The sequence below is a fragment of the Cherax quadricarinatus genome, chromosome 1, assembly GCF_038502225.1.
Source record: "Cherax quadricarinatus isolate ZL_2023a chromosome 1, ASM3850222v1, whole genome shotgun sequence".
In the NCBI taxonomy this organism is placed as follows: Eukaryota; Metazoa; Arthropoda; class Malacostraca; order Decapoda; family Parastacidae; genus Cherax; species Cherax quadricarinatus.
The window spans coordinates 70,459,826-70,484,462 of record NC_091292.1 but is presented as its reverse complement, the minus strand read 5'-3'; the positions used below and the strand labels follow the sequence as shown (position 1 = coordinate 70,484,462).

At 45.1% G+C, this 24,637-nt stretch overlaps 1 protein-coding gene across 2 annotated transcripts in view; it reads right to left on the bottom strand.

Moving 5' to 3' along the window:
• Positions 1–24,637, bottom strand: part of LOC128685620 (major facilitator superfamily domain-containing protein 12-like) — a 111,973-nt gene that overhangs the window by 63,636 nt on the left and 23,700 nt on the right. For both annotated transcript variants that reach the window (XM_070082682.1, XM_070082686.1), the window contains exons 2-5: positions 12,354–13,696; positions 11,630–11,768; positions 9,227–9,342; positions 8,796–8,887 (exon numbers count right to left, since the gene is read on the bottom strand). In XM_070082682.1, the coding sequence (XP_069938783.1) occupies positions 8,796–8,887; positions 9,227–9,342; positions 11,630–11,768; positions 12,354–12,467 (461 nt within the window). In that variant the 5' untranslated portion in view covers positions 12,468–13,696. The remainder of the gene's footprint in view (positions 1–8,795; positions 8,888–9,226; positions 9,343–11,629; positions 11,769–12,353; positions 13,697–24,637) is intronic.

The window sequence follows — 24,637 nt, the reverse complement described above, 5'->3', positions numbered from 1 at the left end:
TTCTGTCACATACCAATACAGTGGGCATTTACATTCAGCTGGGGCATCACTAGGCTCTTAATGAGTGCTGGTAAATTCAAGGTTGTCAGTAAGGACATGGAAATAAATGGTATAAAATACCGACACAATGGCAATATAAACACAAATGCAGTATAATGTGATCCTTTATTGACTACGTTTCGCCCACACAGTGGGCTTTTTCAAGTCACAAACAGAACTACCTGGGGTGGAAGGAACGCGAGTATTTATAGTCCGGCTGAGGTCAGGTGAAGAATGCTGCATCTGATGATGTACGTGGGCGAAACATCAAGGGACCTCCAAACACGTATTTCAGAACACCAATACGCAAGCAGGTCTGACGACACAAGGAATGCCTGCGTACAACACCGTAATTCACACAACCACTTGATAAACTACAGAAACTCAAGACTTATCGCCACAGAAGACAACACCCAATACCGAAGAATCCTGGAATCATCACTTATTTCTATATCCGACAACTTCAACCAGAATAGTGGCTTCTATAACATAGCTGAACCACTTGCCAAGAAACTTCTTCATCGCTATCCCACATAAGAACACTGTAGAAGGTCTGCTCACAAACTTGTCCAGTCTCCTTTCCAAGCTACCCAAGTTTTTAGACTCTACAACCCAACTCGGTACATCATCAGATGCAGCATTCTTCACCTGACCTCAGCCGGACTATAAATACTCGCGTTCCTTCCACCCCAGGTAGTTCTGTTTGTGACTTGAAAAAGCCCACTGTGTGGGCGAAACGTAGTCAATAAAGGATCACATTATACTGCATTTGTGTTTATATTGCCAGTAAGGACATCCTGAAGTACCTCAGAGTAGATAAAGTAATAACACAATTGCAAGAACCACATTCCACCAGGTCTAGAGTCACTGTCACCTGAACACTTGACTATGTACTGATAAAACTGGTGTGCCTCCTCTTTTGTTTCACAAAACTTACGTATATGGAAATAACTCACTCTGACTTTTTTGGGTTATCCTGGGTAATTTACATATATGTTACTATGTATGATAATTTGGGAAACTTTATTTATGTGTGCCTGTATCTAAATAAACTTACTAATAAGCAGGGATGAGAGATTCATTTGTGGTTGCCTGCATTTGCCACAGGTGACGATATTCCACCTCGATTCTGGCAGTCACCGTGTCACATGAGCTAGTAACAATATAATTAATGCATGAATAGTTGACGTTTTCGGCATACACTGAAAAAAAAAAACCAGTTGTGTTACCTGGAGGTTACCTGGAGGTTATTCCGGGGATCAACGCCCCCGCGGCCCGGTCCATGACCAGGCCTCCTGATGGATCAGGGCCTGATCAACTAGGCTGTTACTGCTGGCCGCACGCAGTCCAACGTACGAGCCACAGCCCGGCTGATCCGGCACTGACTTTAGGTATCTGTCCAGCTCTCTCTTGAAGGCAGCCAGGGGTTTATTGGCAATTCCCCTAATGCTTGATGGGAGGCTGTTGAACAGTTTTGGGCCCCGGACACTTATGGTGTTTTCTCTTAGTGTACCAATGGCGCCCGTACTTTTTATTGGGGGCATTTTGCATCGCCTGCCCAGTCTTTTACTTTCGTAGGGAGTGATTTCTGTGTGCAGATTTGGGACCATTCCTTCCAAGATTTTCCAAGTGTAGATTATGATATATCTCTCCCTCCTGCGTTCCAACGAGTACAAGTCAAGTGCTTCCAAGCGTTCCCAGTAGTTAAGGTGCTTGACAGAACTTATATGTGCAGTAAAGGATCTCTGTACACTCTCTAGATCTGCGATTTCACCTGCTTTGAATGGAGATGTTAATGTACAGCAGTATTCCAGCCTAGAGAGAACAAATGATTTGAAAAGGATCATCATGGGCTTGACATCTCTCGTTTTGAAAGTTCTCATTATCCATCCTATCATTTTCTTTGCACGTGCGATCGTGGCACTGTTGTGATCCTTGAAAGTGAGATCCTCAGACATTACTACTCCCAGGTCCCTTACATTATTTTTCCGCTCTATTGTATGGCCGGAGTCAGTAGTATACTCTGTTCTAGTTATTATCTCCTCCAGTTTTCCATAACGGAGTAGTTGGAATTTGTCCTCATTGAACATCATATTGTTTACCGTTGCCCACTGGAAAACTTTGTTTATATCTTCTTGGAGGTTAACCGCGTCCTCAGCAGATGACAGCCTCATGCAGATCCTAGTATCATCCGCAAAGGATGATACGGTGCTGTGGTGTATATCTCTGTTTATGTCTGATATGAGGATAAGGAATAAGATGGGGGCGAGTACTGTGCCTTGTGGAACAGAGCTCTTCACTATGGCAGCCTCCGATTTAACTCTGTTGACCACTACTCTTTGTGTTCGATTTGTTAGGAAGTTGAAGATCCATCTCCCCACTTTCCCAGTTATTCCTTTAGCACGTATTTTATGGGCTATTACGCCATGATCGCATTTGTCAAATGCTTTTGCAAAGTCTGTGTATATTACATCTGCATTCTGATTTTCTTCCAGTGCATCCAAGGCCATGTCATAGTGATCCAGTAGTTGTGAGAGGCAGGAGCGACCTGCCCTGAACCCATGTTGCCCTGGATTGTGCAGATTTTGGGAATCCAGGTGATTTGCAATCCTGCTTCTTAGCACTCTTTCAAAGATTTTTATGATGTGGGACGTCAGAGCTATTGGTCTATAGTTCTTAGCTAATGCTTTGCTGCCACCTTTATGGAGTGGGGCTATATCCGTTGTTTTAAGTGACTGTGGAATTTCACCCATGTCCAAGCTCCTCCTCCATAGTGTACTTAGGGCACGCGAGAGGGGTTTCTTGCAGTTCTTAATGAAAACAGAGTTCCACGAGTCTGGGCCCGGGGCTGAGTGCATAGGCATGTTGTCAATGGCTTTATCGAAATTTATCGGAGTTAGGGTAATGTCGGAAATCTGGCATACATTTATGGAGTTTTGAGGCTCATTCATGAAGAAATCATTTGGGTCGTCGATCCTCAGACCGATTAGTGGTTCACTAAACACAGAGTCGTACTGGGATTTCAATATTTCACTCATTTCCTTGTTGTCATCTGTGTAAGTCCCATCCTGTCTGAATAAGGGCCCGATACTAGATGTGGTATTTGCCTTGTTTTTGGCATATGAAAAGAAATATTTTGAATTTCTTTCAATTTCACTAATAGCTTTAAGCTCCTCCTGCCTCTCCTGGTTCCTGTAAGAGTCATTTAGCTTAAGTTCGATAGTTTCCACTTCCCTGGTCAGCGGAACAGATCATAGTGCCTGGTACTAGTGCTTTCATGTATCTGGGTTTCCTTGTGTTCTCATCTAACAGAGCTGATATCTTGAAGCAGGATGGTTTTTAACAATGGCCGGATGGAGGTCCACCTCCGGCCTGTCACAAACAGACCTTGCTTCTCTATCAGTGTCATCTTGACAGCTGATTCCTATGTGGGAAGGTATCCAGACAAATGAGATTCGAAAGCCTTTGTCCTGAGCACTAAGCAGATCATTTTTAATGCCTGTTGCTTACTAAGCAGGATTCTCAAGCAGAGGCTGCTCCAGAATTTCTGTACTGGGGGCTGAAGGACGGTTATCTGGTTGGAAGCGAAGGCTAAGTGGACTGCATCTGCAGAACCATCAAATGTTTTCACTTAATAATGAATATTTCAGATCAGTAATAATAACAGTGTTTTCTAAAGATCTTTTTAATAGCATTTTATTTAACAGTGAGAAAACAATCGTCCATTTCAAAGAATAAGAACAATAATTAAAATAAATTACATCATTATGTAAGTGTCACCAACATAATGATACACCCCTTGACCTTATTAATGTAATGACACATAGCAAGAACATAATATATTCATTCAGTTCTCAAGTGAGAGGCCGAAGACGATTAAACAGTTACACAGTGTCACTCTTCTGTTGTTATGGTTGGAAACCATAACAAAAGAAGAATGGCTATATTAGAATTAACAAATATAATCTCAATATCACTTGTTGCTATAACTATTGTTTTTCCTCTGGTAAGTTTTGTTAGTCGTAGACAGAAAAAGCACTACAATCACATGCTGTAGTTTTTCCATCATAAAGCGACCTAAGATAAACAGCTGATGATTTTCCTAACCGAGGCTTTGGGAACTGAAGGAAATGTTGGGGTTTTAAGCCACCCCGTGTGCCGCCATTGTTCTCAAGTGTGGAGGACCAGACTTGCAATCACAGAAGAATACGCCTGCGTTTTTTTTTAATATGTTGGTGGCGAGCTTCAGTGCAGTTACCACTCTATAATAAGTAAGTTTATTCAGGTATACACAAATACAGTTACATAGATTATCATACATAGCAGCATATATGTAGAGAACCCGGGATAACCCAAAAAAATCAGACAGAGTGACTTATTTCCATTGGGGTCCTACACTCTTAGTGTTGAACTGAGTCAATTCTACAGTCTGATGCTCCTAGTCTTTAATGCATTTGTTGCCTATGTGTATCTTGCAGGCTGCTGCAGTGCTTATAGTCCGCTGAACTGAGCCATCAGTGTAAATATGGTGCTCACTGGCCAACAGTTTCTTGCACTGCTGTCCTAAGGAATGGATTCTCGTTGATCTTCTTAGTGACAGGCGTATATGTGAGTAAGGAGGGATGATGACAGGCGTACTACATTGAATAGGAATATTCAGTTTCATGAGTGTAAGACTGGGCGTGGTGAAGGGGTGATCGCCATGCTTGAAGCATGAAGGTTGGTGGACGTGATGAAGGGATGGTGGACGTGATGGAGGGATGGTGGACGTGATGAAGGGATGGTGGCAGTCGTGATGGAGGGCTGGTGGACGTGATGGAGGGATGGTGGATGTCGTGATGGAGGGTTGGTGGACGTGATGGAGGGATGGTGGACGTGATGGAGGGATGGTGGACATGATGGAGGGATGGTGGCAGTCGTGATGGAGGGTTGGTGGACGTGATGGAGGGATGGTGGATGTCGTGATGGAGGGTTGGTGGACGTGATGGAGGGATGGTGGACGTGATGGAGGGATGGTGGACATGATGGAGGGATGGTGGATGTCGTGATGGAGGGTTGGTGGACGTGATGGAGGGATGGTGGATGTCGTGATGGAGGGTTGGTGGACGTGATGGAGGGATGGTGGATGTCGTGATGGAGGGTTGGTGGACGTGATGGAGGGATGGTGGATGTCGTGATGGAGGGTTGGTGGACGTGATGGAGGGATGGTGGATGTCGTGATGGAGGGTTGGTGGACGTGATGGAGGGATGGTGGATGTCGTGATGGAGGGTTGGTGGACGTGATGGAGGGATGGTGGATGTCGTGATGGAGGGTTGGTGGACGTGATGGAGGGATGGTGGATGTCGTGATGGAGGGTTGGTGGACGTGATGGAGGGATGGTGGATGTCGTGATGGAGGGTTGGTGGACGTGATGAAAGGATAATCAAGTATCAGGTGACCTGAGGAGGGAACCTTACTCCACTTCCCTTCACCTCAGCAAGCACCCCGCCCCTCCCCTTCCCTCCCACATCCAAACAAGTTGAACACAGGAAATAACATGGGAAAGTGACATATGCTGTCATCCTCCATTATCTCCTCCCCATCACACACACTGAGGGCCCTGAATCTGCACTCTCTAGAAAGAGGTAGAATTAGGGGGGATATGATTGAGGTGTATAAATGGAAAACAGGAATAAATAAAGAGAATGTAAATAGCGTGATAAAAATATCTAGCCAATACAGGATTCGCAGTAACGGTTTTAAGTTGGAAAAATTCAGATTCAGGAAGGATATAGGAAAGTACTGGTTTGGTAATAGAGTTGTGGATGAGTGGAACAAACTCCCAAGTACCGTCATAGAAGCTAAAACGTAGTGTAGTTTTCAAAATAGGTTAGATAAATACATGAATGGGCGTGAGTTGGACCTGACTAGCTTGTGCTACTAGATCAGATGCCGTGCTCCTTCCTTAAGCGAATGTGACCTGACCTGACTAGGTTGGGGCAGTGGCTTAAGCCGGTGGGAGACTTGGACCTGCCTCACATGGGCCAGCAGGCCTGCTGCAGTGTTCCTTCCCTCTTATATTCGTATGTGTTTGTTTATTATTAAATTACTGTAAACTTATCTAAAATGTATTTTGTTGGATTAGGCTTAATTAAATTGTACTTGTTATAATAAGGTTCCCCTCAAGGAAGGTTCCTTGATGTTGGTGAGGGGCTCTTGATTTAGGGAATTGGATCTGTGCTACAGTTCCCCGAATTAAGCTTGAATGCCTTCCACATCTCCCCCCCCCCCAGGCGCTGTATAATCCTCCGGGTTTAGCGCCTCCCCCTTGATTATAATAATAATATAATAAGGTTAGATAAGTTTTCTAAGATTCTTTTGGTACAAAATTATTAATTTTTACATTAACATGAATAAAAATATATATCTTTAAAAGTAGAAGAGAAAATTTTAGAAAGGACTTAATTTTAAATGAGTTCTTGCTAACTGACCAATTTTGCGTATTCGGCACGACATATATATATATGTATATATGTATATACATATATATATATATATATATATATTATACATATATATATATATATTATACATATATATATATTTTTTTTTTTTTTTTTTTTTTATTATCACACCGGCCGATTCCCACCAAGGCAGGGTGGCCCGAAAAAGAAAAACTTTCACCATCATTCACTCCATCACTGTCTTGCCAGAAGGGTGCTTTACACTACAGTTTTTAAACTGCAACATTAACACCCCTCCTTCAGAGTGCAGGCACTGTACTTCCCATCTCCAGAACTCAAGTCCGGCCTGCCGGTTTCCCTGAATCCCTTCATAAATGTTACTTTGCTCACACTCCAACAGCACGTCAAGTATTAAAAACCATTTGTCTCCATTCACTCCTATCAAACACCCTCACGCATGCCTGCTGGAAGTCCAAGCCCCTCGCACACAAAACCTCCTTTACCCCCTCCCTCCAACCCTTCCTAGGCCGACCCCTACCCCGCCTTCCTTCCACTACAGACTGATACACTCTTGAAGTCATTCTGTTTCGCTCCATTCTCTCTACATGTCCGAACCACCTCAACAACCCTTCCTCAGCCCTCTGGACAACAGTTTTGGTAATCCCGCACCTCCTCCTAACTTCCAAACTACGAATTCTCTGCATTATATTCACACCACACATTGCCCTCAGACATGACATCTCCACTGCCTCCAGCCTTCTCCTCGCTGCAACATTCATCACCCACGCTTCACACCCATATAAGAGCGTTGGTAAAACTATACTCTCATACATTCCCCTCTTTGCCTCCAAGGACAAAGTTCTTTGTCTCCACAGACTCCTAAGTGCACCACTCACTCTTTTTCCCTCATCAATTCTATGATTCACCTCATCTTTCATAGACCCATCCGCTGACACGTCCACTCCCAAATATCTGAATACGTTCACCTCCTCCATACTCTCTCCCTCCAATCTGATATTCAATCTTTCATCACCTAATCTTTTTGTTATCCTCATAACCTTACTCTTTCCTGTATTCACCTTTAATTTTCTTCTTTTGCACACCCTACCAAATTCAGTGTCTATATATATATATATATAGACACTGAATTTGGTAGGGTGTGCAAAAGAAGAAAATTAAAGGTGAATACAGGAAAGAGTAAGGTTATGAGGATAACAAAAAGATTAGGTGATGAAAGATTGAATATCAGATTGGAGGGAGAGAGTATGGAGGAGGTGAATGTATTCAGATATTTGGGAGTGGACGTGTCAGCGGATGGGTCTATGAAAGATGAGGTGAATCATAGAATTGATGAGGGAAAAAGAGTGAGTGGTGCACTTAGGAGTCTGTGGAGACAGAGAACTTTGTCCTTGGAGGCAAAGAGGGGAATGTATGAGAGTATAGTTTTACCAACGCTCTTATATGGGTGTGAAGCATGGGTGATGAATGTTGCAGCGAGGAGAAGGCTGGAGGCAGTGGAGATGTCATGTCTGAGGGCAATGTGTGGTGTGAATATAATGCAGAGAATTCGTAGTTTGGAAGTTAGGAGGAGGTGCGGGATTACCAAAACTGTTGTCCAGAGGGCTGAGGAAGGGTTGTTGAGGTGGTTCGGACATGTAGAGAGAATGGAGCGAAACAGAATAACTTCAAGAGTGTATCAGTCTGTAGTGGAAGGAAGGCGGGGTAGGGGTCGGCCTAGGAAGGGTTGGAGGGAGGGGGTAAAGGAGGTTTTGTGTGCGAGGGGCTTGGACTTCCAGCAGGCATGCGTGAGCGTGTTTGATAGGAGTGAATGGAGACAAATGGTTTTTAATACTTGACGTGCTGTTGGAGTGTGAGCAAAGTAACATTTATGAAGGGATTCAGGGAAACCGGCAGGCCGGACTTGAGTCCTGGAGATGGGAAGTACAGTGCCTGCACTCTGAAGGAGGGGTGTTAATGTTGCAGTTTAAAAACTGCAGTGTAAAGCACCCTTCTGGCAAGACAGTGATGGAGTGAATGATGGTGAAAGTTTTTCTTTTTCGGGCCACCCTGCCTTGGTGGGAATCGGCCAGTGTGATAATAAAAAAAAAAATAAAAAAAAATAGACACTGATCTCTGGCTGTGTATATTTCGCCTGTTCTTGCGAATTCCTTGCATATATATATATATATATATATATATATATATATATATATATATATATATCTATATATATATATATATATATATATATATATATATATATATATATATATGTAAAGTTCCTTGCTGGTGAGTTTGAAGGATCGACTAACCTTATGATATTGAGCTCGTCTCTCTCGGCCTCCACGTTGGTGAGGTCGGGTATAAGTGCCAGGTGGGACACTTGTGTTGCTGCCCACCCGAACTGTGCCACAGAGATAATAATAATAATAATAATAATAATAATAATAATAATAATAATAATAATAATAATAATTAAAATAATAATAATAATAATAATAATAATAATAATAATAATAATAATAATAATAATAATAATAATTATTATTATTATTATTATTATTATTATTATTATTATTATTATTATTATTATTATTATTATTATTGTTAATAGTAGGAAAAATTAATATCAGTATTAATAATAATAATTTGTTAGGTATTATTTATTTAGTAAACTTTAAATTTTAACATTCTTAATTCAGATTTTAAGGAATATGTTTGTGATATTTGAGGTATAACTCACCTGGAAGAGGCAGATCATGAAGCCTAGGAGGAGAACGTAACCGAAGCCAAGAACAGCGAAGCACACTCCACACACGATGAAGATGAACGGGAACGAGAACAGCACACACAACGTTCCTAGCATGATTGAGATCAATGACGTTAGTTTAAATTTATCAGGAAACAGGACAAGTGTTTCGTGATGAGGGTGTAAGTGATGACCCGCCATTGGAGCTGTTGGTCAGAAGAGGATCCCAACAGTAAACTATCAACCACAGCGATTAACAAAGTTTTATTGTCTAACAGAAATGTGTCCGGCACTGTATGTCTTTGCTTCACAATTAATAAGATTGTTATTTTAACAGGAGCCATTCAGTGCTAGAGACACGGGAGACAATCAGATTTGATCCAAGGAAAGAATGTGAAGCTGCTCCAGCCCCCTCATCCAGCCTGTCATTCTCCTTTGCATGGACGGATGAAGTCACTGTGTGGCGAAACGTTTCCTCATTAAAGATACCCAAGTGTTGCACATGTGTCTTAATTTATCAACGTGACGAGAAGTTTGAGTGCATCAGCCTTATAATTTTTATAGGATGTTGCTCAGTGTGCTTATGTCCCGTTATCTGCTGGGCATTATAATAAAGATGGATCAAGCTGATGTTAAGTGTATCTCTGCTATTCAGAGATACTGATCCAAGTATTGCCTTTATTTCTTCTATTGTTGAGACGTGCTGTCTTAGGCTTGTAGCAGACCCTTATCCTGACACAAAGTTTAATACTCTGATGTATGTACAAGGATTCATATGATTAGTTACTTATAGCTGGGGTGAGTCAAAAGAATGTTTAGAAGAGTCAGTAAAGGCAAGAGAGTGGAAGAGCCAGAGAACCAGGAAAGGGCTGTAAAGGGCTACAACTCTAGTATGAGACTGGGAGATTATTTTGTAACTAAGAGCGCAAACATGTATCTCTTGGCTTCCTGTCTCCCAGTAATAATGTTGCATTTCGGTATAGGGATATTTGTGAACAGTATTCATTTTAGCTATTAAGGTGAAAGAAAGTAATAGTTGAAGTGTTTAGTAAATAATTATCATGTTTCTATAACCCTGCCCTCCTGCCCTCCTGCCCTCCTGCCCTCCTGCCCGCCTGCCCTTCTGCCTTCCTGCCCGCCTGCCCTCCTGCCCGCCTGCCCGTCTGCCCTCCTGCCCGCCTGCCCTCCTGCCCGCCTGCCCTCCTGCCCTCCTGCCCTCTTTGATCCCGTATTCACCTCTTCTCATTTATATTTCTTAATTTTAATAAGATTACATTGATAAGGAAAAGTGATTAATTCAGTGATTTGTGGATAATGATGAACTAGTTCGTCGATCAGTCTATGGCCCGAGTCAGAGCAATTACTATGGTCATTCATATTAATTATAATTAAGTCACCGATGGATTTAGATGATACCTAAGTATCAGTTTGACAGGGGAGGGTAGTTGTAATTTACTGGATCAAGAGTCCTGGAGAAGCGTCAAGGAAGTGCTAGACTGATACAAACTCCATTAGAGGAAGTAGAGTAGGAAGAAGAATTTATTCTGATTAACGCAGGAGGGTTTTAACCCAGAGTTACCCACTAATGGCAATCAGAGTGGCTTATTTCCGGTGGGATCTTTGGGCGTCTTCTTCCTCAGGAGGTGACCCACAATAGCCGACTAACTTCTTCCTCAGGAGGTAACCCACAATAGCCGACTAACTTCTTCCTCAGGAGGTAACCCACAATAGCCGACTAACTTCTTCCTCAGGAGGTAACCCACAATAGCCGACTAACTTCTTCCTCAGGAGGTAACCCACAATAACTGACTAACTTCTTCCTCAGGAGGTAACCCACAATAGCCGACTAACTTCTTCCTCAGGAGGTAACCCACAATAACTGACTAACTTCTTCCTCAGGAGGTAACCCACAACTCTCGACTAACTTCAGGGTATCGGTTAATTAATAGGTGAACATTGACAGCATGTGTGAGGAGACGCACACACGTCTCGGCAATCACGTAGATCGAGTTGGTCGTGATCCGAACGCTGCACTACTGACGTTAAGAAGTGATTAAAGAATGGGATGAGGGATTGGTGCAAGAATGAAAAGGGGTTGTTTATAGGCTGATCAATATAAATGGAAGTGAAAGATGTATTTGTCTCTTTTTCTTACATGACTGTCACCACCAATAAGCCTATAAAATATTAAGTGCACTTTTTTAACAAAATTAGATTCAATAACCTTAAACCACACTGTGGGGGAAGGTAGAAAGGTCGCGTTGGGTCACATGACTTCGTTACTATAGTGGTGGAGAGCGGATAAGAAAGACTGGTAAAACACATCATTGATGCGGTTTAGGCCATGATAACACGTCAATATACACTAGTATATAACACAGCAAGCGCGAAACTCACCGATGGCGTGCCAGGACTTCCTCCTCCCATAGGTGCAGAAGGTGCACCCACGATCACTTTGCAGCCCGATGAGGGGAGTGGACACGGCGTCCGCCACTTGACCCATCAACAGCAGGAACCCTGCAAGACCTCGGTCCAGCTGACCAAGTGGTGAAGACAAGGAAGATGGCATTAGATTTTCAGATATTACCCCGATATGCCCTTATATAAAGCTTTACAATGCCCTTATTTTTGGGTCTAACCCTGACTCTTTCTTATTTCTTAAATTCTTTCCTCTCCCCATCTATTCTTCAACTATCCCCACTTACCCCTCACTTCTAGTGGGTCCTTACCTGTCAGTCCCTTATACTCTACTCCGAGATGCTATACTGGTCAGCGCTACTCATCCTGGGAGTGACCGCCACACTGATAGTATATTATCACCCGAAATAATAGTCACACTTAATGAATAAGTAAATATTTATATATAAAAGTATATAAATGCTTCAATATTAAGTTTGTGTACAAGTTAAGAAATGTAGTTATTCTAGTAAATGATCAAGGAAGAGTTGTTTAACTGAGCAAGTCTGATACACACTCTCAGTGACCAACTGTCCTCTTGATGTTTAGAGGGAGGCGAGGTGAGGCTATGTTTACATGTCATATTTCATCACAAAGGATCACATATATATCCATTATGTAATGAAATCTGTCAAGATGAGGTATATAATGGCAGATCTCTCACCTGGAGCACATACTGGAGGTAAACTAGTAGGTAAGTGAACCACATGGAGGCGCACAGGTCATTAAATACATGACCCACACCGTATGCTAGCTTCACACGGCGACTTAGAGCCATCTTGCGTCTGCTGTTGCTGCTGTTCCTGGTGGTGGTAATGTTGTGTTGATTTTGCTGCTGCTGCTGCTTCTAGTGATGCTGCTGCTGCTACTGCTGCTGCTTCTAGTGATGCTGCTGGTGCTGTTTCTAATGCTGCTGCTGCTGCTGCTGCTGCTGCTGCTTCTAGTTGTGCTGCTGCTGCTTCTAGTGGTGGTGCTGCTGCTGCTGCGTGTAGCGGTGGTGGTGCTGCTGCTTGTGGTGCTAATGGTAATGATGGGTGGTGGTGCTAGTATGGAAGGGTGGTGATGGTGGTGCAGGTAGAAAAGCTGTCTGCCTTGTTACTGGTGTTGGCAGCTTCTACTGGTTACTAGTAGTGAAATGGAGGAAGTGGGTAAGGCTGTTGATACTACGTTGTGGTAGTGTTAGTGGAGCTGTGGTAAAGGGGTTGTACTGGCGCTAGTGGTAGCGGTTGTAATAGTGGTGTCAGTAATGCTGTAGTACTGGGGAAGAAGTGATGAAGTGGTGGTTTATGGCGTTTGCATTGTTATGGCAGAGTCAGAAGCGCTGTGAGAGAGGGGCAGTAGTGGTTGTGGTGGTGAATGTGGTGGTGGTGATAGTAGTGTTGTGGTAAGGGGGGGTAGCAGTGGTGATGGTGGTTGTGGTGTTAGTGCTGTGGTAAAGGGGTAGTAGTAGTAGCAGTGATGTTGGTGATTGTGGTGGTGTTGTGGTAGAGTGTCTGAGGTTAGTGGTGGCGGTGGAAGCGGTGAGGAAAAGGTTCTGAAGGATAGTGGCGAGCGAAGGGCAGTGGCAAGCAGAGGGGAGTGGCTGGGGAGGGCTGGGCACTGACGACGGGGTAGTGGCGAACGAAGGGCAGTGAAGGACGAGGGAGTAGTGGCAGTCGAAGGGGTAGTGGTGGTCGGAGGGGTAATGGCGGCTGAGGTGGTACTGGTGGTCGAGGTGGAAGTGGAGGGCGAGAGGTCAGTGGAGGGCGAGAGGTCAGTGGAGGGCGAGAGGTCAGTGGAGGTCCAGAGGGTTGGTGAGGAGGTTGTGGCGGGGAGAGGGGCGGGGGAGAAGACGGTGGCGGAGGAGGGGGTTGTGGTGGGGGAGGAGGTATTATCCGATGTGAGTGTAGCGGTGGGTGAAGGGGTAGTTGCCGGCGAGGGGGTAGCGGCGACTGTGGGGTGAGTGGCAAGGCTGGTGGCTACATCAACCAAGCAGCCGGGAGAGACAACCAGAGACCAACTCTCAGACTGTAGAGAGAAAACAGTTGACATTACTGAAATAAGAAATATATCAACAATGTCAGGTTATCCTCCTTATAGCTCTCCTACCTTGCAACCTCTGATAAAACCTGATAACCTATGGCTTTAGTGCTCCCCCATAATTATAAAAGCAACGAGATGCATATCACATGCTGCAGGATCAAAGAAAGGTGTCCAGCCCTATGTTGCCTAGTCCGAGCCCCTGTACCTTAGTGCACGACAGACCATTAATGCAGAGCACACCACAAGTCTCCAATGCAGATAAGTATTAGCGATGAAGATATGAAGCAAATCAAATTTGGTATTCACAAGTTATCATACAGACGCCAGTAACCCAATTTCTTCAATATGAACAATAAATTAAGACATCCACAGCTATATGCTGATTCAAGTCTTCAACTAACAAACACCAATTTTAAAGACAAACTGAAGAGGCACTCACATGTTATCTTAGACAGACCAATATCCTAATGGCGCTAAAGCTAACCTATAACACCGAGCTTGACTCTATCATCATTACTGATTCTTTGTCATCATTGAAGGCTCTTGACTCATATAATGACTCCAATAACATGCTCATTGGAGAAGCCAGGTATAGATACTCAAAAATCAGGGACAAAGGAATTAATGTACAGTTGCTATGGATCCCATCACACACTGGATTACTCCTTCATGATAAAGTTGATATGTTAGCCAAGAAGAGTACCCAGAAGGAGAATGTAGAATATAACTTTGGTATAACTGTGTCTGCATTAGGAATAATATTAGGAGAGAAGTAAATAATGAAAATTATTGTTATAGGAACGCAATTAGAAGCCTGAGTAGATCTATAACCCACTATGATAACATGAACGTAGATAAGTATGTTTATGGAGCAACTTGCAATGTGAACACTGACTGTTGTTGTAGTGGCCAGGCTTAGGCTTGGTTACAAGTACTTCTGGCAGTTTGGGAGACACACAGATGATGATCAAACTAAATGTAAATTATGTGATCAGGCATATGGTCACTCTCTTGAACACTATGTGCTTAATTGTCCACTTATTGAGGAATACAGAGATAGACAGTATAATAACCTATGTGACATGTCAAGATATCTTATTAATGAAAATAAGATACCAGATATACTAAGCAAATTTCCTAAATTTGTTTGTAACAGATAAGTGAACTATAGATATGTAGATATAAATCCATATGTATTCATGTTAACCCCTTGGGGCCTAGTTCCTGGGCCTTTTGTGTATCCATATGCTCTTGCGCTACCGTCCACAGGATGGATATGGGGTGCACAATAAACTAGCCACTTCGGTGGCAAAATCTAAAAATCTAAAATGCACCTGCGTGATGAACCGGCTCAACTGGAACCCGGTTGGAGAAGTGGTCTTGGTGCTGATGTGGGAAAAGATCCCCTGACTCTGCAGCAACTGAGTGAGACCCAGGAAGGCTGTGACCTCCGGAACGCTATTCACTTGTCAGCTGTTGCGGAGGATGTGGTTCCTAAATTTACCAAATGTTTATTTTGCAGAGTTGATCAAATGAGCAAGACTCTTTTCAAGGGGACCTGTGTCCAAGTGGCCGCGGCAGAACTATTAAAGTGTCACTGTCTGTATTTTTTACAGATTCCGAAGGAACAACTTTTAAGTGTTAAGAAGGGAGGGCTGACTAACCAGTGTTTATTAATAACTTCTTCTAACAGGTTACCAGTGAACATACCCTTTCTGAATAATTTTGTGTGTGGCTTTTGAGATTTCTGGTGAAACATTTTTGTCTTTTGGGCCTTGCACAAATCACCCAGAAGTCATATTTTATGAAATGTCATGTAGTTTTGAGAGGCCTACTTGAGGTTAAATTTACCGTTGTATATCATCCTAGGAGTCAAAGAAAAGCACAGTGGTTTTCCCAGTCTCTCAGGGCAATGCATGTTTGTTTTACCCAGTACTAGAAGGACTGGGAGGAGGGAATTCCCCTCCTTTTCATTACAGTGTGGGGAAGCACACTGGAATCATTAAGTCATGGGCTACTTGAGGATGGTGATGTTTCTCCCGCGGTGTTTTTTTCTCAGTTTCAGAAACCGCTTGGCTAAGATGAGGTCTATGGCACTAGTGCACCAGCCTGCCAGTCTGCTCAGGATGACGTGGGATCATGAGGTGGTGCTACATATTCTGGAAGCTGGAGAGATGGGATTGGCATTGGAGCCGGGTCACGGGAAGGCTATGATGGAACTGTGTGGTGGCTTCTAAATGATGGTGGACAAGGTCTCTGAGAAAATTAATGTAAGCAGGAAAATTGTAAGAGATTGTGGAAGTTTTGGATCTTCTGAAAGACGGGTTGTAGTGGTGGCTCAGCCATGGTGCACCTTAGTGAAAGAGTTTTGGGAGGCTGAAAAATGTTGCAATGTTAACCCCCATGAGGTAGAGGTTTCGGAATTTGTGCAATGTCAGCAGGCCTGGCATGATGTAAGCTGGGGTGAAATAGGTTCCTTGAAGGAAGTGAAGTGTTTATTTCTAGAAACTGTGTTTGTATCCAGCGAGAGTCGGTGGACGTTGTCTTTTACTGGTCTCACTCTAGGTGATACCTTGAAAACGTGCACTGACTGCCGCCAGGTACATTTAAGAAATAAGGTTTTGTCTCCTCTTTATGAACTACATGCAAATTGTGTGAATGAACCATGGGGGAGGGAGGTCATCTGATTCCCATGACCATGTGTGCCAAGGACACACCCATATTTGTAACTTTAATATCTCTGTACATGAACCTTTTGTATGCCATTAACCCTTAAGATCTTTTATGTATAATCATGAGTTACACACCCCGGGTTTTGCAAAATGATACAGGGGTTGGGGAAGTCTTGTTGCAGGGTAGAGCAGGGCAAGTAATGCCACTCAGCTGCTTCTTGGCAAAAAGTAACAGGAACCAAAGAAGTTATACCACCATAGTGTTGGCAGTGCAACATTTTGAGGGGTATATATCATCAGTTCACCCTATAACTGTGTATAGTGACCATAATCCTTTACATTTCCTTCACTTAATGAGGAACCACAATCAGCGACTTACGAGGTGGGCCTTGTTTCTCCAACCTCTTAATCTTGTGATTCATTATGTGAAGAGAGTGGAGAATGTGGTTGCTGATGCCTTGTCTCGTGTTTAAAGTGCACGATGTAGTGTATAGATCACTTATCTATTCTTATTTTGCAGTGATTTGCGGTAGACAGTAGATGGAACCCTAGACCACCCAAAGGAGAAGGGCAGGTTGAGCTGGAGCTGGAGGTATCAGGATTCCCTAGTGTGTGTGTGTTTTGGGGGTAGTCACATCAAGTGCCATGCCTAGGTAAGGTATGCTACGCTTTTTAGGTGTTGGCTGGGATGCCTCGCCTCCATTTTATGTTGGTGTAGGGACTGTTGGACCTGCAATTTTTATTGAATGTGGGGTTGGCGGTGATCCCCCCCCCACTGTTTGGGTCATGTCTCTTGATCCAAGGTGTTTTGGTTCTCCAGGACCTTTTAAATTTTTTTTTCTTCTTTGTGGATCACCGCTGGGGTGACTCCAGGGTCCTTGGAATGACATGTAGGTGTCAGCCTGGGAGTTTCACCTTTTGGGGGTCTTCAGTGATGACTCCAAGGTTTTACGGCCACAGTCCCACCAACAAGATTTATGTGATTATCCACCTGTTGTTTTTGAGACCTGATATTTTTCTCTCTCCTGTGCTCTCCTGATTCTCGCAGAGGTGTGTCATGGGGAACCAGTTTTGTTTACTAAAAATTGCTGTGAGATGGGAGTGATAACGTGATGTTGATTTCTAAGTAGAATTTAACATGTAAAATCTGTTTTCCTTTTCTTTGAACTCCTCCTGGAAAATGTACTTACTGTTTAAAAGTTTTTTTTTGGTGGCACCTACAGTTTGGTCTGCCTTGCAACATACTGAACTTTGGTGTTACTTCATAAAGCAGCATTCCTCAGGGGCACTTTTGTACAAAGTTAACTTGCTCATTTATAAGTTTGCTTGATGTAATTTAGGCAAAATGCATCAACGCCGATGCCTGGTCAGCGCTGTGTTGTGATGGTGCCTTTTCCTAACACAATTGTCTAAGAGCGGGACTGTGGGCTCGTTTGGCATAGAACTTGATCACTTTTATGTTCGGCAAGTTTCACATGTCAACAGTCTAGTACATATTTGTAGTACCAAAAGACCATGATTGTATGGTGGTCATTCCCCAGTTATCATTTTTGCCCATTGCCTCAGACCTTAATGTGGGATTTATTTTCTTTCTTTTTCCTTTTGCCTAGCGGTGTCCGTAGGGACCCCACTAGCAGAGTGAGACCTATGGTCTGGGGGTGGGGGTGTTATGCAGGGTTCTGCATGACATTGTAATGTTGTTATGCAGGGTTCTACATGACATTGTAATGTATATACAGTAGAGAAGGGTGTCATAATAGTATGAATGTTATAATTGTAAAGCATAATTTTATAATTCATAATGTGCTTTTGGGGGTACTGTAAAGTAGGTTAAACTATAATTATAAAGAAATCCTGCTAGGGATTTATTTACCAACTGTTTGGGTATGCGGGGTAAGTTTGGCTTGGGGCAGTCACATAGAGTCAGCATGGCATGGAGGCTGACATCGAAGATGCTGTTTGTTTAGCTAACTCTAGCCATAGGCTCTTCTTTGGCATACCTGTATGCTCACCTAGGCTCTGACATGGTCAGAGTGCTGTGGGAGGAGTGAGGAAATAAGAAATGTTTGGTAGGGGAGTAGTGACGGCCTGATGCTCACTCAACCTGGTGGTTATGGTGGCTGGACCTCCAGTCAGCTGTTTCTTTTTGTACCGTCATTTGGGCATTTAGGATTAAAGTGTTTCTAGAGTGTGTATATAGTGTTATGTTGAATAAATAGATATATTTTCCTAACTAGGATTTTTGCCTAACCCTCTGTTAACCAACCCATTGAAGTAACACATTCTGGTTTAGCGCTTTCTGTTTTGACTGGGATAGCCCTTGGTGGCCTGTTTATGCTTGAGATATGTGTAACTTTTACCTTTGCCCTTAGACAAAGCTCTAGCCCCCAGCTGTCCCAACTCTTCTGCGTAACAATGGTGAAGAACAGGATGAATTTGCTGCTTGTTGTCACAACAAGCAGCAGTTCTTTCATCAGAACAGGTAAAGTTGCCATCCAGAAGCACGCTGTCAATAGACAACAGTTGTCGAGCAGAAAGAAGATCGTTGTGTCAGAGTATACGCAATACCTACAACATGAGATCCAAAGAATGGTGTTGGCAGTATGGTGTGAAGGGTCGCCAGAAGTGAGAGCGCAGGATCCTGATGGGCAAGTGGGAGACGTCTGTGTCCTGGTGTGGGCAATTTATTTCACAGTTTAGCACTGCAGTGATATGGGTCTTCTCAGTATCCCAGCTTGCGGGCATGGAGAATAGGAGGTTTTCCCACTCTGGCGATGATACAATATTCTTAAGAGAAAATAATATGTTCAACAGATGAGTGTGTTGTTTCTACTAGTGGGTCCCGCCTTCTGTGACATGTTCGAGATTTTTTTTGTGTCACCTTACCTGGAATATACCTGAAGGATGCTCCGGGGGTCAGTACCTCTCGCGGCCCTGTCCATTACCAGGCCATGACATTGCACAGTATTTATGGCTCCACTATTATGCTTCAGCTTCACATTGTTCCAGACAATAGAGCTAAACTTTTCTGCAGGCCGAGGGACTGACCACCTCAACAACTACTTCAAGGTTGATGGACTGATTCCGTCACGTTTACCTCGCCACTGCTTCTACTGTCTTCAAAATAAGTAATCTAGGTTTTCAACTGACGAAACTCACTGTGTAGGCGAGAAGCTTTGATAAAAAAGATGCCCAACAGTTTTCATGCGTCTTGATCATCTAATTCTCGGTATTGTTTAACATTTAATATTGCTCTGAGTATCTCAGAGATGCAGGTGATAGGTAACTCCTGGTGCTGGGTTACTTTTATAATTTTAGTTATGAGAAAGAGCCATATTTCGGGTGCAGAAACGAAGTCCATAGCCCAGTGTGCAGCACCCGAGAAGTTCCGTGAAGTTTGGGGAAAGAATTGCCTTCCTCTACAGTGCTGAGTCGCAACCTTAAGGAATCAGTAGACTGATTTAACAAAACCGAGGTGGAGGACAGCCTGAGGGAGTTACTGAAGCCAACCCTGGAGACTGAGGTGGATGGCAGCCTGAGGGAGTTACTGAAGCCTACTCAGGAGACTGAGATAGATGGCAGCCTGAGGGGGGGTTACTGAAGCCTACCCTGGAAACTGGGGTGAATGACAGCCTGAGGGGGAGGTTAATGGAGCCTACCCAGAGAATGAGGTAGATGGCAGCCTGAGAGGGGTTACTGGAGCCTACCCAGAGACTGAGGTAGATGGCAGCCTGAGGGGGGTTACTGGAGCCTACCCAGAGACTGAGGTGCTTGCTGGAGCCTACCTGGGGACTGAGGTGGTTACTGGAGCCTACCCAGAGACTGAGGTAGATGGCAGCCTCTAAGGGGTCACTGGAACCTACCCGGAGACTGAGGTAGATGGCAACCTCTGGGGGGTTACTGGAGCCTACCCGGAGACTGAGGTAGATCTCAGTAGTACCAGTTACCAGTAACCAGTTACCAGTAGATGAATCACTACCAACCGTCTGTGTGAATCACTGACTTACGTTGCTGCTGACCATAGCATGTTTTTGAATGCCGTTCACCCGCTAGGCACTGGTGGGTCAGTCTGAGATAGAGAGCAGAGAGAGGCAGGGCGGCTGATGGCGTTTTCCTTACTTTCCGTTATAATTATACGTACTACCCAGCCTATGTGAGTGTTTTTACCCCATCCACATTATCGAACCCACATGACAATTGGTGACAGCGGTGTGGGCGTGGATTTACGGGTATTTCAGACTTTAGAAGATTGTTTGTGGGGTGCCGGCAGGTCAGAGGTGAACCGTCTCTGCCACCTATCAGCCGCTTACCCTCACTCACTTCCACCCTGTGTACTCCAGCCTGCAAGCCTGTTGCAGCCTCTTTTCAAGCTTCCTGGCTTAGTTTGTATGCTAATTGCTTCAATCTCTGAGGGGTTGACCCGAATTTTGCAGTTAAGCCAGCCAGTAAGCCAGACTGTGGAAGTGAGCGCTAGTCAGCCTGCCTCAGCCTATCATCCAGCCTGTCTCCTGTCATCCAACTGCTCCTTCATGCTGTGTGCATCGTTACACGTCTTCCAGTCAGCCATTCTCGTGGGTTAAGCCAGTCAGCCAACCCAGCTTCCTAACCCAGCTGAGAGAGAGAAGTAATCCACGCAAGTTCTTTTGAAGTATTGTCTCATATATCGCTTGTGCTTGGATGTTGGTAAGAGTGGTCTTCACCATCCCTGTGGCATTGTGATTTAGTTAAGCCACCTTCGTGAGTGGTGAGACTGCGCCAGTGAGCGCCAGTGAGTTGACGCTCCACCCACCCGCCACCCACTCCCCACTTCATCTACCTGTGGCTTTTTCCACCCTTATACCGGGTCCTAGTACTGTTTTGGCTCACATAATTGGTCAAGAGATTGTAGCTGTGCGCCAACAGTAAAGCCAGTTATGTGAGTTCACCTAGAAAGCGCATTTCTTTATGACAACAGTGTGATGAATCACTGGCCTACAGGACAAGCTTCACCTCATCACTCGTCACCATCACCGTCTACCACTCCAGACTTCAGTGATAATTTTCTGGTTAGAGACATTTTCCTTGCATTTAGAGACATTTGCGTGTGTGAGACATTTACAGTGAATTTCTTTTGTACTCTAAGCCTTGAGTTTTCAGTGTAGACTCAGTGTTTCTTTGACTCATTATTTTGCAGTATTTTTCAGTGTTATCGCTCATCTCTCGTGTTTCACTTTTATACTTTTTATCTGTATTTTTTTATGCTAATCTCTGTCTGTATTAAGTATTATTGTGTAGTGTACCAGTCAGTCACTCCGTGTGAAGTAATTCATTCACTTTTTATCTTGTGTTCTTTCAGCATTGTATTCTCCAGTATTTGTCATGCAGTGCTATTCACCCGAGTATACTAAATTATCCATTTATTTCTATGTGTACCTTTTTTTTCCGTATGCCAGCAGTGTCTCATTCCCTTGATCTTTTCACAGACTTGTGTACCATTATTTTTGCCAGCAATTTTTGTCGAATCAGTCACAGCAAGATTTTGTTGTAAGAACATAATTGATAATTAAGTTTACAATCCTTGTTGTGAGTGCCGCGCCATTTGTAAGTGTTGTGTGCCCCGCCACTTGTAAGTGTTGAGTGCCCCGCCACTTGTAAGTGTTGTGTGCCCCGCCACTTGTAAGTGTTGTGTGCCCCGCCACTTGTAAATGTTGTGTGCCCCGCCACTTGTAAGTGTTGTGTGCCCCGCCACTTGTAAGTGTTGAGTGCCCCGCCACTTGTAAGTGTTGAGTGCCCCGCCACTTGTAAGTGTTGAGTGCCCCGCCACTTGTAAGTGTTGAGTGCCCCGCCACTTGTAAGTGTTGTGTGCCCCGCCACTTGTAAGTGTTGTGTGCCCCGCCACTTGTAAGTGTTGTGTGCCCCGCCACTTGTAAGTGTTGTGTGCCCCGCCACTTGTAAGTGTTGAGTGCCCCGCCACTTGTAAGTGTTGAGTGCCCCGCCACTTGTAAGTGTCGAGTGCCCCGCCACTTGTAAGTGTTGTGTGCCCCGCCACTTGTAAGTGCTGTGCCCCACCACTTGTAAGTGCTGTGTGCCCCGCCACTTGTAAGTGTTGTGTGCCCCGCCACTTGTAAGTGTTGAGTGCCCCGCCACTTGTAAGTGTTGTGTGCCCCGCCACTTGTAAGTGCTGTGTGCCCTGCCACTTGTAAGTGTTGAGTGCCCCGCCACTTGTTAGTGCTGTGTGCTCCGCCACTTGTAAGTGTTGTGGGCCCCACCACTTGTAAGTGTTGTGTGCCCCGCCACTTGTAAGTGCTGTGTGCCCCGCCACTTGTAAGTGTTGTGTGCCCTGCCACTTGTAAGTGTTGTGTGCCCCGCCACTTGTAAGTGTTGTGTGCCCCGCCACTTGTAGGTGTTGTGTGCCCCGCCACTTGTAAGTGTTGTGTGCCCCGCCACTTGTAAGTGTTGTGTGCCCCGCCACTTGTAAGTGTTGAGTGCCCCGCCACTTGTAGGTGTTGTGTGCCCTGCCACTTGTAAGTGTTGTGTGCCCCGCCACTTGTAAGTGTTGTGTGCCCCACCACTTGTAAGTGTTGTATGCCCCTCCACTTGTAAGTGTTGTGTGCCCCGCCACTTGTAAGTGTTGTGTGCCCCGCCACTTGTAAGTGTTGTGTGCCCCGCAACTTGTAAGCATTGTGTGCCCCGCCACTTGTAAGTGTTGTGTGCCTCGCCACTTGTAAGTGTTATGTGCCCCGCCACTTGTAAGTGTTGTGTGCCCCGCCACTTGTAAGTGTTGTGTGCCCCGCCACTTGTAAGTGTTGTGTGCCCCGCCACTTGTAAGTGCTGGGTGCCCCGCCACTTGCAAGTGTTGTGTGCCCCGCCACTTGTAAGTGTTGTGTACCCCGCCACGTGTAAGGGTTGTGTTCCCTGCCACTTGTAAGTGTTGTGTGCCCCGCCACTTGTAAGTGTTGTGTGCCCCGCCACTTGTAAGTGTTGTGTGTCTCGCCACTTGTAAGTGTTGTGTGCCCCGCCACTTGTAAGTGTTGCGTGCCCCGCCACTTGTAAGTGTTGTGTGCCCCGCCACTTGTAAGTGTTGTGTTCCCCGCCACTTGTAAGTGTTGTGTGCCCCGCCACTTGTAAGTGTTGTGTGCCCCGCCACTTGTAAGTGTCGAGTGCCCCGCCACTTGTAAGTGTTGTGTGCCCCGCCACTTGTAAGTGTTGTGTGCCCCGCCACTTGTAAGTGTTGTGTGCCCCGCCACTTGTAAGTGTTGTGTGCCCTGCCACTTGTAAGTGTTGTGTGCCCCGCCGCTTGTAAGTGTTGTGTGTCCCGCCACTTGTAAGTGTTGTGTGCCCCGCCACTTGTAAGTGTTGTGTGCCCCGCCACTTGTAAGTGTTGTGTGCCCCGCCGCTTGTAAGTGTTGTGTGCCCCGCCACTTGTAAGTGTTGTGTGCCCCGCCACTTGTAAGTGTCGTGTGCCCCGCCACTTGTAAGTGTTGTGTGCCCCGCCACTTGTAAGTGTTGTGTGCCCCGCCACTTGTAAGTGTCGTGTGCCCCGCCACTTGTAAGTGTTGTGTGCCCCGCCACTTGTAAGTGTCGTGTGCCCCGCCACTTGTAAGTGTTGTGTGCCCCGCCACTTGTAAGTGTCGTGTGCCCCGCCACTTGTAAGTGTTGTGTGCCCCGCCACTTGTAAGTGTTGTGTGCCCCGCCACTTGTAAGTGTCGTGTGCCCCGCCACTTGTAAGTGTTGTGTGCCCCGCCACTTGTAAGTGTCGTGTGCCCCGCCACTTGTAAGTGTTGTGTGCCCCGCCACTTGTAAGTGTTGTGTGCCCCGCCACTTGTAAGTGTTGTGTGCCCCGCCACTTGTAAGTGTCGTGTGCCCCGCCACTTGTAAGTGTTGTGTGCCCCGCCACTTGTAAGTGTCGTGTGCCCCGCCACTTGTAAGTGTTGTGTGCCCCGCCACTTGTAAGTGTTGTGTGCCCCGCCACTTGTAAGTGTCGTGTGCCCTGCCACTTGTAAGTGTTGTGTGCCCCGCCACTTGTAAGTGTTGTGTGCCCCGCCACTTGTAAGTGTTGTGTGCCCCGCCACTTGTAAGTGTTGTGTGCCCTGCCACTTGTAAGTGTTGTGTGCCCCGCTGCTTGTAAGTGTTGTGTGCCCCGCCGCTTGTAAGTGTTGTGTGCCCCGCCGCTTGTAAGTGTTGTGTGCCCCGCCACTTGTAAGTGTTGTGTGCCCCGCCACTTGTAAGTGTTGTGTGCCCCGCCTCTTGTAAGTGTTGTGTGCCCCGCCGCTTG